The sequence below is a fragment of the Carettochelys insculpta genome, chromosome 9, assembly GCF_033958435.1.
Source record: "Carettochelys insculpta isolate YL-2023 chromosome 9, ASM3395843v1, whole genome shotgun sequence".
Classification (NCBI taxonomy): Eukaryota; Metazoa; Chordata; order Testudines; family Carettochelyidae; genus Carettochelys; species Carettochelys insculpta.
This window is the reverse complement of record NC_134145.1, coordinates 12,948,688-12,967,522: the sequence shown is the minus strand read 5'-3', so window position 1 is coordinate 12,967,522 and position 18,835 is coordinate 12,948,688. Positions and strand designations below refer to the sequence as shown.

Sequence of the window (18,835 nt, the reverse complement as noted above, 5' to 3'; positions counted from 1 at the left end):
GAACCAGTCTTCTTTTTACTCCCCCAAACCAGCTTAGGCTGAAAGACGCCTGGTTCCCGTGCTAGAATGATGCATTCCCCTTTTGCTCAACTCTTTTGGGGCTGAGCTATTGCTGAAGTACTATTGGGGTTTAGTTGTACCTTCCCCTTAGTGTGTGAGCTCAAGCGTGTGGTGTTGGTATGCGCATGGTGCCAAACTCACTTCCACAAGCAGCATCATTCACAGCCAGCGTATTGGATCTGCAGGTGCCACTCACATGCGTCCTACTGTGTTACGCAGAGAGGGACAAGACCCAATTGCCCCCAGTCCTGGCATATGCTCAGATTCAAAGCTAAATTCTCCGCTGGTTCTTCAACATGCTTCTCTAAAACTTTACCTCTGCATGCTCCCAAAAGTTGGGCAGATATTCTTCTCCAGGACTGCATCCAAACTCAGTCCCTGGGGACCATCTCAAGACCCACCTTGTCTTCAGGCAGCCAAAATCAACATTCAGCCTGCAGCAAGAATTTTGAGACTCCCAAGGGAGCTTTTAACGAGGCAAAGAACACAGCTCGTCCAAGGAGCAGTGAGGAACCTCAGCCAGCAGGTGGGAGTAGAAGGGAAGCTTTGAAGAAAGTGCTGCCTGGTATTATAAGCAGGCTTGGAAATTAATTAAAATGAACCTTCTGCAGAGCCACATGGCCACTGCTACAGCCCATCAATCCTGTCTCCTGCTTTATTTTCATTCACCTGAAGGGATCTGACTGCATGAGACACCCTCGTTCCTGACTGCATTTCCACACGCTCAGGGCATAAATTACAGGAGTGGTCTCAGCACAGACAGCCTTGAGAAAGATGCGCCCTAGTCGCATTGTCTCGTTCTGTCTGAAAACAAAAATATTATCAAAGCCTTGAAAACATTAGAAGGTTGTGTGCTGGAGCTGGGAGGGAAATCGGCTTGAACCCAGCTGCATCCCCATCACATAAATCATCCCCGTGGCTTCTCACTCACACCGCTCCTTCCCAGAAAGCCAATGTTTGCGCAAAATGTACACGGGGTCAAAGACTCCAGCCCCGCCCAGGGTCAGGCTGTCGCTGGGTGTTTGCTGTTGCTGTCATTTTACCAAACATTTGAGAGTGAAAAGGGGCTTGGCTGCAGCGATGTGCAGCAAGAATCACTAGAGGTAGCCAAAAGTGCAATAAGCATTTGGAAGCCCCATAACCCCAGTGCTGAAACCAGTGGCGCTTGGAGATCAGGCTGAGAGGCATGTCAAGGATCAATTGTCCCACAGCTGCCTACTGCAGTGTTCTTACTCTTTCCTTTGGAACAGCTGGTATTGGCCATTGTCAGGGACAGGCGACTGGCTCATAGCCATGACTCCCTCTGGTCCAATTTGCACAGCTCCTGTGTTACCAGGTATCAGGGGCCGGGGGGGGCTGTGTTAGTTTGTATCTGCAAAAACAACAAGAAGTCCTGTGGCACCTTATAGACTAACAGTTTTTTTGGAGCATAAGCTTTTATGGGTGAAGACCCACTTTGTCAACAGCTTATGCTCCAGAAAATGCGTTAGTCTATAAGGTGCCACAGGACTGCTTGTTGTCTTTGTGTCACCAGGGAAGTTGTCAGCATTTTCTAAACCCCCGGAGGGCTACACAGACCTACTCCAGTTAGACTATTTCCTCCTCCAAGTGCCTTTGGTGATATGCACTTTGCCATTTTTCTTAGAGTGTAAGTTTTATTATTGCACATTTCACTGTGTTGTTAGAAGTGGTTTGTCCCTTTCTGTCTTGCTTGCAGAACACTATTATAACCACCTCTGGGGGATTCAAACCTGGGACATCGGGAGCTTAGTAAGTAAGCCTCTACCAGTTGAGCTACAAGCCAGCCAGCACTCAGCTTAGGCTGTAGTGGATGCTCCTTCTCTCCCTCTGTTAATGTTCAAGGTGCCACTACAGGGGACAGTGAATCACACCCAGTAGGCGTGTGGGTTTCACCATGGCAAGGAGCTACAGCAGAAAAGAGTTGACCCGTTGGTGTTTCTATTTTAGGTGGGGCAGCATCTTAGCGGAGGGAAAGCTTTTTGTGCTGAGAAGCCTTTTTGAAATACATAAAAGCCCCCTGACTGGCACTGTGGGTTAACACGCCATTAAAATGGGCCTGTTCCATCAAACCAAGTCTGAGGGCATGACAAGCCTCTGCAGTGCCTTCAGCAACATGTTGAGTGAGAGCCCCGCATGTTTAATGCCAATCTTGTCTACAAGTGCTGAAACCCTTCAAAAGGACAGTCTTCAGTCAGCCTTGGGGAGAGGGTTTGATTCGTTTGAACCCCCCCAGAAGCCTTTCATCCACCTCTGCACAGCTGTCAGGTTACGGAATGAGGGGCGTGAGCACACAGCAGAATGAATAAAACTCTTGCGCGCCCTTGGAGCACTTGAAATTGTTGAGGATGTTTCTTGTCCTCTGCTTACAGGGGTTCAGTAGTCAAACCAGTGCTACAGACAGCAGTAGAAACTCCCCATGTATATGGAAGTGGCCCCTGGGAACACGGTTGGCAGCTTCTAATTTACTAAACTTTGGCCAAAAGTGATTCAGAATACTTTTTAAGGCCCATCTCTTAAACTGGGCAAGTGCCAATATGAGCATCATTTAAGTGTGCAAAGCCTGAGAGCTCCCACGCATCGCTTTTAGTAGGTGTGCAAGCCTCACTCGTGTAAGAAGCCACAGAGGGACACACCCAACATACCTTTTTACATGCACCCAGTTGAATATGCAGGTCTTCCCGGCCTGCCACTGAGCTTTTCCTAGGTCCTGTTCACATGCTCAGGAAAGCAGACTGCTGGCTCAGCCACAGCTTGGGTCTCTCATGAGGGAGATTTGCTACCATGTCACAAGTGTTCAGTGATCTGTACGTAATAAATTAGTGGCCTCCATTCAGCTGCTATTAGACAGATTACTGCATTACAAACAGCACCAGCAGAATTGCTGGACTTTGAGGCAATTCCAGTACTGAATGGGCTGGGCTCCTGCAACCACACGTAACTAACGTATAAATAACCCGCAGAGACTAACAAATGTATTAACAGAATCCAGGCTTGGTAAAGTAGGGGGAGAGAAAAAAAGAGGGTTACCAGTTGCTAGTGGGCCCACTTAATGAAGCAAATTAAGTAGGATGCGTCTCATTCCTGTGAATATCAAAGGTGGGGCAGTTACCCTTGTAATGCAGAAGATAGTTAAGATCTCTGTTCTGGCCAAGGTTAAAAGGTGTCAGATTTGCAAGCGAATTCCAATTCAGACGTCTCCCTGTGTAATCTTTCCGTACAGACTAACCCGGCTGCCCCATGAGTCGTGTGTATGCAAATGGACTGCTTGAATTCATTGCACTGAGTTCCTCACCTGCAGGGCCACTGTCACTGTGACAGCATTGTTCCAACACTCTTTGGGGTGGGGGGCGACACAACCAGTGGTGTGATCTGAGCAGTGCTTAGGGCTGACTGCCCTAAGCTCAGCCCCCCCCCCGCCCTTGAACCCTCCCCTTCTAGGGCAGAGCCAGGCCCCACCCCCACCGCATCGCTGTCAGCCCAGTATCCTGAAATAGCTACTCTGTGAAAAGCGCCCGTTATTTTGAAATCTTTTCTGTAATAACTGGTGTGCTAGTTCGGCATTGCTGTAGTCCTCGCTGCAGGAGGAGTCAGAGATGGTGCAAAATAGGACTTTATTTTGACTTTTGGCACTGTTTCGACAGCCCCAAATGCCAAAATAGCTGATTTCAAACTACACTCCAAATAAGCGACACCATTTGCACCACTTATTTTGAGTTCAGGCTGTTGTGAAGACGTAGCTTAAGAGTACAAATCCGCCTCAGATGATGATGCACACACTGCGTTTACCCATTGCCGGTGCATTTCGGCTCCCCTGTAAACGATAGGCACCCTATTTCTGTGGAAGAGAAAGAATCAGAGGGTTGGCAGTGACCTCAGGAGGTCATGGAGTCCAGTCCTCTGCTGAAAGCAGGACGAAACCCAACCCCACCCAAGGCTTTGTCAAGGCAAACCATAAAAACGTCTAGGGAAGAAGATTCTACCACCGCCCTAGGCAATCCCTTCCAGTGCTTCATCACACTCTTAGTGAGATAGTTTTTCCTAATATCCAGCCTAGCCCTCCTGCACTGCAATTTGAGACCATTGCTCTTCATTCTGTCATCTATCAGCACCAAGATCAGCCTCTCTGGAACCGCCCTTCAGCTACTTAAAGGCTGCTATCAAATTCTCCCTCACTCTTCTCTTCTGCAGACTAAACAACCCCAATATGCCATGAAGCTTCTTCGCTACACGGGCACCTTGTTGACTCATATCTAGCTTCTCATCCACTGTAACCCACAGGTCCTTTTCTGCTGCACTGCTGCTTAGCCAGTCAGTCCCTAATCTTCCATCCCAAGTGGAGGACTCTGCATTTGCCCTTGTTGAACCTCAGCAGATTTCTTTTGGCCCAATCCTTCAGTGTGTCTAGGTCACTATCCCTGGACCTATCCCATTTGTCTGGACCCTATCCCTACCCTCCAACATATCCATCTCTCCCCTTAGCTTAATGTCATCTGCAAATTTGCTTGGGGTGCAATCCAGCCCTTCGTCCAGGTCATTAGTAAAGATGTGGGAAAAAATGGCCCCAGAACTGTCCCTTGGGATTCTCCACTTTATACCAACTGCCAGAACATTGACCACCACCTGCTGAGCCTAACGAGCTAGCCAGCTTTCTAGCCACCTTCCATTTACCCAACCCATACTTCAGAGCAATCAGAGCCCCTGATTTTGGACCTCAGGTCTGGCGGGAGGGCCCAACAGAAGCACACAGCGCACCAGAGAGTGAGGCTACAGAAGCTGTAATGGTTCTTCACATCACACAATCACCCAACTTTAACCTGAAAGTCATAAAAATTACAACTGTTGCGGGAGGAGGCTATTCAGAGGCTGCGAAAGCATGTGTGCCACCCTGCCTGAGCTTCGCCTGCTCTTCCTGGCCTGATGTGTTCTCTGTGAAGGTTCAGACTGGCTCTGACGTGTCAGATAAAGGTTATGGTGTGGCCGTTAGGCAGGAAGGATGGGTACCCAGATAGCGCTGTTTGTGAAAGTGACTTGCAGACCTTGCAGGAGTGGACACTTTGGACTTTGCTGCAGGCATCAAGATTCCGGGTGGGAAAAGCCATCGCCTCCCCCCGCCCTCTCATAAAGGGAACTGTGTGCCAAGAGATGAAACTCACCTTTCGGGGCTCTAGGAGGGCCACAGCATGGTCCGACACCCTTGACTTTCTCAGGAGCAGCAGGGAAGAGGAGGGAGCTACAACCCCTCTCCCTCCACCTCCCACTCCCACTTAACCTCGTCCCCCTTCTCCCTCACCAGCACATCCAGGCCCAGCACCTGGCCTGACTGTAATCACTGCCTGCAGAAAAGCCTCAGGAGGCGACCATCCAGTCCATTCCTTTCGCTCAGCTTCCCAGCAACAGGCACAGTTGCGCCAGTTCCCCACCTGCCTTGCAGCAAGCCCACACCACAGCTAGGCTCTGGGCCCTGAGATCTGACTACAGCTGAGCCAGGGGCTCAGAGCTTTAAACAACCATTACAGAGAGTGGGCCATTAGTCCTGCTCCAGCAAGCCACAGGGAGGCCCTGCCTGTCACCCTGCTGGCCAGTCTCCCAGGCAGTGAAAACTGACACCACTGCAAATGACCTCAGTGAAGTTACAAGGGTTCCCATCAGCGCCCTCTGGGCCCAGTTCCACCCCGAGAGGGAAACCCAAACCTGAATGACTTCAGGGAGGTTTTCACACAGCAACGTGCCCTGTGATGAGACAAGGCTCCTGTGAACGCCTGTCCCTTTGCCGTTCCTGACTTGTGTGCATGTCAGATTAAAACCCTCTGCTAGTCTATTCAGGTGACTGTATTGTCTGGCTGTGCTAGTCACAATGCCAGCACCCAGGGATCCCAGCCGTGTGGCTTTGAACTTGTTCTTTTCAAACCCACAGGCACAGAAAGACCTGTTCTCAGCCTGCCTGGTCACACGCTCGCATTCTCCCAGTGTAACCTTAGCTGAGCACTTGTCTGGCGCTGGTTCAGGAGACTGAAGGCGTGACATGAAGAGAGCAGCGCCCAGAGGAGCAGGGGGAGGGAGACACACAGTTGCCTTGGAGAGCAAGGGAATGGAACTTGGCCCTTAAAGATCTAGCCATGCCCACATGACAGCTGAAGAAAGGAGGGGCTGAGCGTACATAGGCGCAGCTCCTGGGCAGTTCTGTAAAGACCTCCCTGTGCTACAACCCCGAAGGCAGGGCTGGGCTGGTAGATGGGGGCCCTCTCAGGCAGGACTGTTAGAAAGAAGCCATCCCAGGAACAGGCTGAGGTTTAGGCACTGTCAGCAAGAGTTTAAACATTAGCCTTCCCCCAGCTCTCATGTGCTCAGTTTTCTTTTGAAGAAAGCTGGAATTTCATAAGCCAACTGCTTGAGCGTGTGCGCCCCAGGAGGACGAGCATGGTTTCCAGTGCAAGGAGATGTCCTTCCATTAGCACGACAGGAGCTGCAGTGATTGGCGTCTGCACTGTGGCCGTGATTTCTACCTGCATCGCGCTGGCGGTGTGCCTGACCGTTAACAGGAATCCCCCGCAAGGTACAGAGCCAGACCAGTAACTGCTTCGTGGCCTTGGAAGGCGGTTGGTTGGCTCCAGGGTTTGCATCTGGTGGGCAAATGGCTAGTTCTAAATTGTTTGCATGGGGAACAGAAGCCGACGCAAGCAGGATGGACGTCAGCAGGGGAGTCTGCGTGTAGCTGGGCGTGTGCGTGTAAGTGTGAGAGAGAAAGAAGTATAGACGTGGTGGTGTGATAGATGTGCTGGTGACTGTGTGATGGGTCTGCGTACGTGTGCACCTTGGTGGGTGAGGAAGCAGCTCTCACCCCATTCACTCTGGAGGAATGAGTTTCCTTTGTTATAATAAATGGTGTACGTGGCAGCTGTCTGCAGCAAGGATTTGTAAGGGGAGCTTCTCCAGAAGTGACATTTCAGTGTTGTTATAAATGCCAGCCCACGCTTATATGGACACTGACTTTCAAGGTGGAACAGCTGTCCTTCGAGACTGCGGTCAGTTCAGTTTAACATACACATTGGCAGCCTGGAGGGAAAATCTACATTTTGGTTGTTTCCCTGAGTTGTAACTGTCTGTTACTGACATCACATTAAGAACTGGAGGAATGTACAGAGCAAGTAGTCTTAATTGTTTGATTTTAACCACTGCCCTGGTATGGCTCAGAAGCTACATTGTGATACCTGTAAGGATCAAAAATATGTATTGTTCAGCCTCTGCAGCGTCACGTTACATTCTGGTGCGACCCCTTCGTAGCTCTTACGACTGGTGCTCGCAAAATGATTCACAGGATAGTTCCTCACAGTCATTCTTGGCACAAACTTCATTGTGTCACAGCGAAAAGATGCCTGCCTAGGCACCAGGTATTAACCCTTCCCCTGCCCCAGCTGCACCACAGTATTCCATTGAAATCAGCCAAATGATAGGGCATATTCTGCAGCAAGACAGGGTTCTTCCTTCTGGACATCAAGGTTTAGGAGCAGTCAAGCAGTTCTGGGCTGACTTCCCTTCACATCTGTAGTTCATTCTTCAACCACTCACCGACTCGGGGGTTAGTTTTACATTTGCTTTCCAAAATTACACATTATAACTTTTCCCTGGTGTTGCAGGCTCTGCACCCAAACCAGCCTTTGGTACTGACAGCGACCTATTGGACTACCTGCTCACTCTGGGGAGTATTGCCAGGAAGGATGGACTGCTGGTCACCTGGTCCCATGCTGCCAACAAGAAGAGTGAGCTGGAAGATGCCTTGAAGAGTAAAAGATCTTTTGTTTTCCCCTTGCCAATCAGCTGTTATCTTAGCTGCACACGGGGGGTTGGTTCTCATACTTCAGATCACCCACAAGATGCAGAAAGTAACCTTCTTCCCACCCCCAGCCCCTGTTCCTAGCCCTTCCACACCAGGCCCACCATGGAACAGTTGCCTACATATGTACTGGGAGTTTTCCTTCTTTGAAGCATGGACAAAAGCAGGAAGCTGGGGGATAGGTATCAGTGGTCACACTCAGTCTGGCAAATCCTATGCCCCGTCCTTTATGCTTCTAATAATAGGATACCGGAAAGCCGCAGGTTCCAATCCTGGTTCCATTGATGACAATGGCAAACCTCCAGGTTGACGTCAGTGGGGCCTAGGTTTCACTCAGGGGAGAGTTAGCTCCTGGAGCACCCTGTAGGAAGCTCAGACAAATACAGAGCCAGGCCCACCGAGTGGCAGGGGTGGAGCAGAGGCAAAGGGGGCAGTTGCCCCAGAGCCCAGCCCTTCAAAGGGGCCTGGAGCTCTGGGCCCCTTTGAACCATCATGGCAATGAGATTCCAGCTGCATGCAGCTGGGGGAGGGCGGGGGAGGGATGGCGCCCAGGGCTGCAGTCCAGTTGGTGCTGCGGGCTGACTAATGTTGGCCCCAACTCTTCTGGTCTTGACCCCACCCCTGCCAGGCCATGGAGCTGCCCGCCCCCCACACACACACCTTGTCCCTGTCAGCACCTCTGCACAGCACGCACTAGATTTCTGGAATCAGATAACGGCAACTGAGTATGTGTAAAGTTACTGAAATGATTCATTTCTCAATTGATCAGATTGGGACGAAAAAGACATTTCCTACGCCGAAGGCAGTTCTGAGTAGGTTGTCCCCCATTTAAGATTAAACTAAGTAGGTTGAAATTGGGCTTTGTAATAGTGAAAAAGAGTAACCATGAAGGAAGGACAGAGTCCTCAGAGCGCAATGTTCAGATGACTATATCACTCGGCACACTGACTCAAGCAGAAGACTCTCTCAGGTTGCAAGGAAGGCTTGTCTGAAGTGATAAGAAGCAGGACTTGCTCATAGCTCCATGAGATAAAACTGCTCGTGTGTTTTGTGACACATTCACCTGAAGCCGTTTTATCTTGTAGTGATAATGTACAGGAGGAGAGTTCCATGGTCATACAAGACAGTCCCCTCCCTCCCAAAAAATAACCACCCAGCGTTTTCTGACCTTATGAGAGCCCCTCACAGTTATCCCCTAACTCAGGTCCAACACAGGGAGCAGCTGGAACTACTCCACAAAGAAAACCAGTCTGGTATCACTCACCTGGGATGGCCAGGGCCTAGTTACTGCTGTAAAAGAGGAATCTCAGTAATAGCCTGATGCAGCAATTGGGGTAGCACCAGGCTTGGAAGAACCCACCTTTGGGGGCGGGGGGATTTTGGGCCTGATCTGAAGCCAGTTAAATTAATGGAAGGACTCTGTTGACTAATCATTAATGGACCATGAAGCTCATTCTTCCCCAGCCACTGAGCAGGATCCATTAGCCCGGAACTGTTGGCAAAGCTATTTCTGCCTCGTAGGTGCCAGTCACACTTAAAGACAGACACTAGGGCTCCTTGATCTAGTACATATAGATGCAGCAAACATTGCATACATGTCTGTGAGAGACACAGGACCTAAGCTTCCCAGAGCTGAGCACGGGGGACTGTATCCAGCAAAGTATTTAACCACAGGCTAAACTTTAAGCGCCTGAATAATCCAACAACTTCAGCACAATGATGCACATGCTTGACTGCTTTGCTGGGGAGTGCTCAGCACGAAGCAGAATTGAGCCCCTAAGGAGCTGCCTGCATATATAGTGAAGACTTCCACAAGAGCATGGAGGGTGTGATTTACATTCACAGACTCCAGTCCAGGAGCCATGCTGTGAATTCATTGTGCCTGCAGGTGACACGATGGTCCTGGAAGCAGATGTCAACATAGAAGGACATAACACACCTAATGAGACAGACAAGCCCATCATGGCCCATCCCCCTGATATTTACAGTGACAACTCTTTCCAGGAATGGCTGGATGTCGTCCTTAACTCTTCCAGCAAAGGTAATCTAAGTAGTATACCTCTAACCGCGTTGAGGTGGCCCTTTGCCCTGCTGAAGGGGCCTGTGAACATATGAAGTTCAAAAGCATGCTCATTGCATCCTGCTTGGCAGGGAATGATGAGGCAGTGCTGGGGACCAGCAAGAGGAAATGTTAGGGATATTATCATCAATTATTTGTATTACCATAATGCCGAGGAGAACCTTGGACCAGGACCCTGTTGAGTTGAGTGCTGCAAAAACAGGACTCCTATTTACCCTTGTGCAGAGAATCCCAGCCTTTTAACATCAAATACTAATGGGATTTCCCCACTCCTTCCTTCTTGGACAGGTATCAAGCTAGATTTCAAAAGCATCAAGGCAGTCGGCCCATCTCTGGATATTTTACTAAAAAAATCCTCAGAAGTGAAGATCAACAGACCTGTGTGGTTAAATGCAGATATTCTAATGGGGCCTAATGTTCCCATAAACACTGCCGTTAATGCAAGCTTGTAAGTAAAATAGTTTTTTTTCTTAAATCACTTTCATGGCTTATTTTGCACTTTTCAGTTAAGTATGTCCAGGCTGTCCAGATCAGTTGCATAGCTTTGGAACAAAAGACTGTTCTACACTAGCCATGTCAGCTGGTCCCTCAGCACAACTCTCCACTGCAGTAAGAAATCTGTGAGCCTGAAGAGGGCCCCGAATGGAGTTCAGCTAAAGAGCTGACAAAGGTGGGCAAAAAAGTTTATATAGAAAAAATGAACAAGGAAACCAACTGTTTAAGATCCTAGGTCCCTGTTCCAGTGGCTATTTTTGTGAGCGGGGATCGAGCCCCCCAGAGAATATATTTAGATTCCAGAAATCACTCCCTCTTCCAACTGCCTGCTGGAACTTGGAGTTTAATAATCCTTGACTGCCCCATCACACCTGCTAACATTCTAGGCAGGGCTACTCTGAAATTTTCCACTGAAACTGTTTTGGCAGAAGATTGTGCTTTTAAACCTAACATTTTTGCCTGGGGAAAGTCTCAGCTTTCCATGGAGAATTTGGACTTTTCCTCCAACCTCTCCCCCCATCACTCCCAGGAGTCACACTTGAAAACCAACACACTGGGAGTTGGGACCACCAGCACCGTGCCCTATGGGATGTGTAGTTTGGAGAGCTTTCTTCCCTCCTCTGTGGGCTGGGCTCCTTCAGCAAACTGATTCACCTGTGAAGCCTTTTATAATGAGCAGAGCTTAGCAGGTAAGTAAAGGAGAAGCTGATTTTCAGACTCTGTGGGTTTAAAATGCTGTGTCCCAATTTCGCAAGGCATACCTTGTTACTGAGGGAAGCTCTTATATTGTATTTTTAAAAATTAAAATTAAAAATACCTTTAAGCCCATAAAAAAGCCCAAAGTCACATAGTTAACACTCATGCAGCTGACAAAGCGGGTCTTTGCCCATGAAAGCTTATAGACTAACATATTTTGAAGCATAAGGTGCTACTGGACTTCTTCTGATAGTTAACACTGAAAATCTGGGTTTCCATCCTAAATTTAGCTCAGACTCTAGTGGGAAAAAAACACCACCAGAAGATGAGTTAAAGTGAGACAAATGGAATGGACTTTTAAATTTGGCTCTGAACTTTTTCCTCTGTCAGGGGAGAAAAAAAACAGTCCTGTATAGTTTAATAGGAATCAAATCAGTGGAGTCCTACAGAACTTACTCTAAAAACTTACAAAAAAGTTTGAGAAAACTGTTTTCTATACAATTATAAATCAACCTCTGATGACATTTTAACCCAGGATTTCAAAATGCCCCAATCTTTTTTTTTTTAATTAGTTGGAATGGGTAGCCTGTCCAAAGGCCAAACTTTAAGGTTCACCAACAACTAGGCTGTACATTTTTGTACAGTTTTTCCAGACTACTGAGTCACTTGCACTACATAAAGTACATGGGAATCTAAACATGGACTAGAGTCCCCCACCTGTTGAAAATTATACATAGCTAGAACATTTTAAAGGGCCATCTTTTGTTCAGAATTCTGTCACCAGACAGGTATTTTCGCCTAACACTATTTTGCAGCCTTATGTGAATCTATAGGGAGACTAGTTCTGCTAGCTCTGAGGAGCAATCCAAGGATCCAAAGGGTTGGCTTTGAGCTACAGCAATATCTAACCCATCTTCAGCACAGATCCCCATCTGTATGCATCACTATGAGGATTTTCTACCATGTTCTGCCCAGCTGCTCAGTTTTGTTGTTGGAATTGTTAGGTTAGTTGTCTATGACAAGGAGAAAGCATGTGTGTATATTACACAAAGTCCCAATCTTAGGGCAAGGTGAGCAAGCTGGTTGCTTTGGGCCCCGTGTCTTCAGGACCCTGAGCTTCAATTGACTTGGTGTGGGCATCCACCACCCAGTGGCCAAGCCCTACTGTTAACATGTTTCCTTGAGCCCCACTGGGCTGGATCTGTACATGAATGCCATCTATTGGCATCTGGAGGTGTTGCTCAGAAGTTTGTAGATTACACATAGCCACTGTCCTGTTGTTTGCAGCTCTTAACAATAACTGGTGCTCTCCATGTGTTCTCTCTCTACCCCATTAGATTCCTCTCACTCGTCCAAGGGAAGTACCCAAATTGCACTCTCTCTCCAGGCTGGACGACCCTCTATTCGTCTCTGTTCCCCAACAAAATGTACACTCAGAACATGATTCAAGAGATGCACAGTATTGTGGGGACACTGCCCCAAAGAGTCACCTTCCCTGTCAGGGCCGTCATGGTGAAATTGGCTTGGCCTCATTTCAGCTGGCTGCTGGCTCAGTCTGAGAGGTAAGGGGTGAACAGCACACGCTCATCTTTAGTGCTTCACGCAGGAGTAACTAAACCACTTAAAAACAGGGCTTCTCAACTTGCCCTGACAACTGTAGCCCTTTCAGGCATTGGGTTTGCCTTGAGTAGCCCTGGTATCACCTCACTGAAAAACTGTTTGTAAAGAAAATCAGAGCTCAGAAGACAAATGCGTCACAGCCCACTAGTTCTGAACAATTGCTGACGTTCTCCTTTTCACCAAACAAGCCTGTGAGGAGGTGAGCGTTTTCCATGCCTTGCCGTGAAATACAGGAGCCCATTTTTCACTTGAGTCTTGTCTGAAGCCCAAGCCCTGCATCCAGGCCTGGAGCACGTAACTTAGTTTTGGGGGGAACCCTATGGAGTGTGGTTCCCCAGACAACTGCCCTGTTTGCCACCTCCTAATGTCAGCCCAGCATTTATCTCTCTCTCTCTCGCTTGCTCTCTCTCTCTCTCTCACACACACACACACACACACACCCATGACCACTCTTGGGAGTGCAAGCTCTGGGTCGAGGAACACTCATCCAGGTGAGTTGAGACACACGCACACCCCACCCCTGGGAGACCTCTGGTTATTCCCCAAGGGTCCATTTAACCCTGGTTGAGAAGCACTGACCTGAAGAACAGTACTGGCCCCCACTCCCTGCATACAATGCAGGTCCTAGTAGTCGGGCCTCTAAGTGCAAATTATTGCCCTGTTGCAGAAACCCTCCAATAGCCAGACATTTACAAATGACTAACCTTTATACAGTATCTCTTGTTAAAAGAGAACTACTCAGGAGCAGGACAGTATCATCTGCCCAGTGCCCTACATCTATAGAACACCACTTCTTTTTAAGAGGGAACTCTGCTGGGTGAAAGGGACCAAACTAGCGATGACTAATTAGCCCACTGCACCGCCAACTGTTGAGCAACCAGCCAGAGGGCTTACGAGACGTCCATGCCAGCACCCTGCCCTCTCTTCTCTGCAGGTACAGCCTGACTCTGTGGCAGGGGAAGACTGATCCAGTCACAGTGGAAGATCTCCTGTTCATTCGGGACAATAGCCGTGCCGAACAAATCTATTATGACCTTTATGAGCCTGTTCTGTCTCAGTTCAAGGAAGCAGTGCGTAAGTTTGTATTACTGCAATGCCAAAAAGCACCAAATGAGATGGGGACCCCCCCACTGCGCTTGCACATAGGAGCAGACAGTCTCTGTTTAAAAAAAGCTAACCTGAATAGACAAAGGGTGAGAAGAAACCAAGGGACAGAGTTAAATCTAGAACAAAGACATCCTTTCTCCCAAGCATCCAGTGAAGGAGGTATTAACCAAAACAAACTCCCAGGCTACATCTACACGAGCCAAAAACTTCAAAATGGCCATGCAAATGGCCATTTTGAAGTTTACTAATGAAGTGCTGCAATACATATTCAGCACCTCATTAGCATGCGGGCGGCCGCGGCACTTCGAAATTGACGCGGCTCGCCGCCACACGGCTTCTCCAGACTGGGCTCCTTTTCAAAAGGACCCCGGCTACTTCAAAATCCCCTCATTCCCATCTGCTCATAGGAATAAGGGGACCTCGAAGTACCCGGGGTCCTTTCGAAAAGGAGCCCAGTCTGGATGAGCTGCGCAGCAGTGAGCCACGTCAATTGTGAAGCGTCGTGGCTGCCCGCATGCTAACGAGGCGCTGAATATGTATTTCAGCGCTTCATTAGTAAACTTCAAAATGGTCATTTGCATGGCCATTTCGAAGTTTTTGGCTAGTGTAGACAGGACCCCAGAGTTTTAAGCAGCTTGGGCTAAAAATGTTCTTCCTCTTCCAATCATACCTAAGCTAGGCTCTTGTGAGGTCATGGTTTCATTAGTTCTCTAGGTTCTTCCACGATTGAGAAGGCCTATGCTTCTAAAAGGCATAAAATTAAGTAGAAGAATTAAAAAGTGATTTGCGGTTTCATTTATACGAACAAGGACAATAGTCCATTTTCTCTCCTGACTTTGCAGGTTAGTCATCTGGTACGGTCAGGAAGTATTGGTCCCAAGTTCTTCTCTCCTGTTATGGGATTGGTGAAAACTGTGGCTGACCCTTTCCATTTGAGAGCAGAAGTGTAGTGGCTTCCCCTCTGGTAGAAGGAGAAACAGCCGTACTCCACTTAGGCAAGATGGGGCTTTATTAGCTCTATTCTAGAGACACAATGCAGCTTAACAACCATATTGTACTTAAGACAGTTAGCTAAATTGCTGCTTATTTAGGACACATTCAAGCGATGTCAAGGGGCTAACTTGCATTTAACTATATGTGAAATTCTAGCTTGTGATGTACTTCGAGCAGGTCCGATGTCACCAGTAGTAAACAATGTCTACACTACAGTCTCAACTGTTACCGTAACTGGTAGCTGTAATGACAGCAACTTATGGCTGCTACATTGCATCCTACTGTAGCCATAGCCCTTAAGACAGAAGTGCACACTCTACCTTGAAAAGGCAACAAGAAGTCCTGTGGCACCTTACAGATTTACGGATTATTTAAAGCATAAGCTTTTGTGGGCACAGACTCACTTCAGCAGCTGCATATCTGACGACCAAGCAAATCTTTGCCCACGAAAACTTATGCTCCTGTAAATGTTAGTCTATAAGGTGCCACAGGACTTCTCATTGTTTTTGCAGAGGCTAACATGGCTCCCCTTCTGCTACTCATTACCTTGAAAAGAAATGACTGTACCCAACATTCCCACCCCTTCTCTCAACCCAACAGTGAATTCAACAAGGAAGCGATTCTACTATCCTGGGGGCAATTTGTTAGATTACTTTCACCCAGCGGACGTCGATGGACTGTGGATAGAGTGGTATGGGACTGATCAGGCTGAGAACAGGCAGGAAACATTGTCAGATCTTAAAGGTGAGCGATATGTCTTTGCCCATGTACCGATCTTGTGGAACTAAAGGGTTTTCCATAAGCTGTCGGTTACAGCTCACACTGTGATTCTCAAACTGCAGTCAGGAAGTCCCCACAAACTCTCTAGTGCAATCCAGTTTACAGGCAGAGCAGCGAAGCAGGTACGGTAATTGACAGCTTAGGTGTGAATTAGTGATGTGGTCTATACATCTCCCTGGACAAAGCTTGCAGAACGTATTGCAAGAACTACCATGCCAATGAGAAGGAGGCAGTGAAACAAGGGGACAGAAATGGGACTTAACTGAGCAAGAGCAATGTTAAGCTGGCTACCAGGAAAAAAGTTGAAACACTAAGAGCTATGAAAGCAGTAGGAAACCTATGGCATAGGTCATTGTTTCAGGCAATGGAGGGTCTATATTAGAACCAAGTCTAGGTTAGGTAGAAGCAGGATTAAGATGACCTAGTGCGCCTGGTCTAAAGGTCAGAGGGTGGGAAGTTACTGCTGACCCAACTGTGGGTCTCACAATGCTCCCAGCTATGAATCAGTTATAAATCCCCCCTCCCGCCCCTACACACACAAATAACTAGCTGAAGAGGCTACACTGGGAACTGGGAAATGACATGTCGATGAGTGACAGCACTTGTTAGCGGCAGTTAAGATTCTACTTTGAAACAATGACAGAGCTGATCAGTATCTAATTACTACTTAGTTAAATGATAAATATCATGGAGTCTAATGGAAATTAGCTGTTGAATTGTTTCTACCCAAACAAATTTAATGGTGACACCGTAGTGCTGTTCCTCCCTTCAAATCTTAGTGCTAATGCCTAATAACAAATCTCGATAGGTTAAGGGGGGGGTCACAGAGGTTCGGGCTGTTATGTAGCCTCTCCCTTTGCTTCCTCTTCCAGATAGGAGTGGCATGATAGCCCTGGACGTTGCATTGCAGAACAGCACCAGGGGAAATCTCATTCCCATTGCGCTCCATCCCTCAGCAGGGCTCCCCCTGGAAGAGTGTCTAGTCACAGCATATAGACAGCTCAGTCCTTGGGGCATGTACCTGAACATAACAGAACCAGGAGCACTTCACCCTACTCTAGAGCTCCTCAGGACATTATATGCCCAGAATCTCTTATGGAATCCCATCTGGATAAGCATGGCTGTCTCCTTTGGACGCTTTGAGACACCAGGGCACATAGCGGGTGAAGAATTCCTAACCGCCATCAACAACATTTTCCCATACGTTACCATAGCCCCTGCCTGGCCCAGGGAAGCGCTAAGTGCTGGTTACACAGACCCATTGATAGATGACATGCTCATGCTCTGTAAGGATCTCTGGCAACAAGTGTCCTTTCAGCTGGAAGCTGTGCCATTGAGTCACTCGTGGATCGCCACCGCAAAGCTGCTGGAGATTTCACCCAGCTACACCCTCACTGTGCAACAGAGTTACTCCAAGGGTAGCTACTGCGATGGCTTGCCAGGACTCCAGTATCTCCGAGCTCATACACAGAAAAGGGTCTATTACAAGATTCCAAGACATTGCAGAACTTCTTTGGTGGCGGATGTCTTAAGTTCTTAGAACTTCCCTGACAGTCTGGTCAGTGACTCAAGTTGTTCCAGGACCCATTGTTGGCCAAACCTCTCTCCTGAGTGATCATCATTGGCAACTATTCCCCCTGGCAATCACAGTTGTGGTAGGTCTGTCACTAACTCCTGCTGATGGGGGACTCTGCATTAGAATTATTCTGTGTGTAGAATATAATTTATCTGTTGTACCTTTTGCTTGGAACAGGTCTCTCAGAGATTCCCTACACCCTTTCCAATGGCATTGTAGTGTTGGCCTGCTCCATAGCTCAAATACAGGTGTGTGCGCATGGAGGGGGTTGTGGTCTCCCTTTAAACAAAAGTGGTCTTAGAGTTAAGGCAGTGGACTTGCTCTCAGATTTGGGTTTAAATCCTAGCTTTGCCACACACTTCCACTTTGTGAAAATCCTACCCTAGGGCTAGATTATCAAAAGAAGCTCTGAACTCCAAAAGCATCACAATAGAAGCTTTCAACTAGATTTGAGATTGCAGCACCCTGTACGCTGAGCTCTTCAGTGGCAGGGAGGTGGGGGGGGGGGGGGGAAATCAGGCTGTAGTCTATGCCTCAGTTTCCCCAAAACAGAGTTAGTACTTCCTCTCTCCTAATTGTGTGCATTGTAGCAGATTGTGATCTTTCTGCAGGGCAAGGACTTCTTATTGTAGGTAGGTAGGTATAGCCTCTAGGAACTACCGTCATACAAATGACTGTTTAAAATAAATGTCATGTTATTTGCTTGAGCTGTGGGTCCATTTTACCCAATACAGTTTGATTGGGGGGTTAAAATTGTTGCTAAGGTGGAACTCTCCAAACAGCCCAACTTCTTCCTAGTTCTCCTTGGAGCGACAGTTTCTTTGCAGTGACAAAACAAAAAGCAGTCAAGTAGCACTTTAAAGACTAGCTAAATAGTTTATTAGGTGAGCTTTCGTGGGACAGACCCACTTCTTCAGACCATAGCCAGACCAGAACAGACTCAATATTTAAGGCACGGAAAACCAAAAACAGTAAGCAAGGAGGACAAATCAGAAAAAGATAATCAAGGTGAGCAAATCAGAGAGTGGAGGGGTGGGGGGGGGAAGATCAAGAATTAGATTGAGCCAGGGATGCAGACGAGCCCCTATGGTGACCCAGAAAGTTCCCAGCACGATTTAAACCATGTGTTAATATGCTGAATTTGAATATAAGTCAACTCGTCCACTTCTCTCTAAGCTTGACTTTTATATTCAAATTCGGCACATTAACACATGGTTTAAATCGTGCTGGGAACTTTCTGGGTCACCATAGGGGCTCGTCTGCATCCCTGGCTCAATCTAATTCTTGATCTTCCCCCCCCCACCCCTCCACTCTCTGATTTGCTCACCTTGATTATCTTTTTCTGATTTGTCCTCCTTGCTTACTGTTTTTGGTTTTCCGTGCCTTAAATATTGAGTCTGTTCTGGTCTGGCTATGGTCTGAAGAAGTGGGTCTGTCCCACGAAAGCTCACCTAATAAACTATTTAGCTAGTCTTTAAAGTGCTACTTGACTGCTTTTTGTTTTGATAGTGTATAGACTAGCACGGCTTACTCTCCGTTTCTTTGCAGTGGTTTGTATCACAATACCCTTGGGAGA

The 18,835-nt window shown here is 47.8% G+C and overlaps 1 protein-coding gene across 1 annotated transcript; it reads left to right on the top strand.

The window, feature by feature from the left end:
• The first annotated feature begins 5,341 nt into the window (after positions 1-5,341).
• Positions 5,342-18,123, top strand: FAM151A (family with sequence similarity 151 member A). The gene is made up of 8 exons (XM_075003250.1): positions 5,342-6,634; positions 7,716-7,862; positions 9,801-9,953; positions 10,281-10,440; positions 12,521-12,745; positions 13,738-13,877; positions 15,504-15,647; positions 16,556-18,123. The coding sequence occupies exons 1-8, from the start codon at positions 6,499-6,501 to the stop codon at positions 17,221-17,223; spliced, it is 1,773 nt and encodes a 590-aa protein (XP_074859351.1). The 5' UTR covers positions 5,342-6,498; the 3' UTR covers positions 17,224-18,123.
• Positions 18,124-18,835: the final 712 nt, after the last annotated feature.

What these genes read in the sequence shown, in the direction of transcription:
- FAM151A (XM_075003250.1), top strand. Translation starts at nt 6,499, where the DNA reads ATGGTTTCCAGTGCAAGGAGATGTCCTTCCATTAGCACGACAGGAGCT. An exon ending in GCTGGAAGATGCCTTGAAGA is followed by an intron (nt 7,863 to 9,800) that starts GTAAAAGATCTT and finishes TTGTGCCTGCAG; the next exon opens with GTGACACGATGGTCCTGGAA. An exon ending in AACATTGTCAGATCTTAAAG is followed by an intron (nt 15,648 to 16,555) that starts GTGAGCGATATG and finishes TTCCTCTTCCAG; the next exon opens with ATAGGAGTGGCATGATAGCC.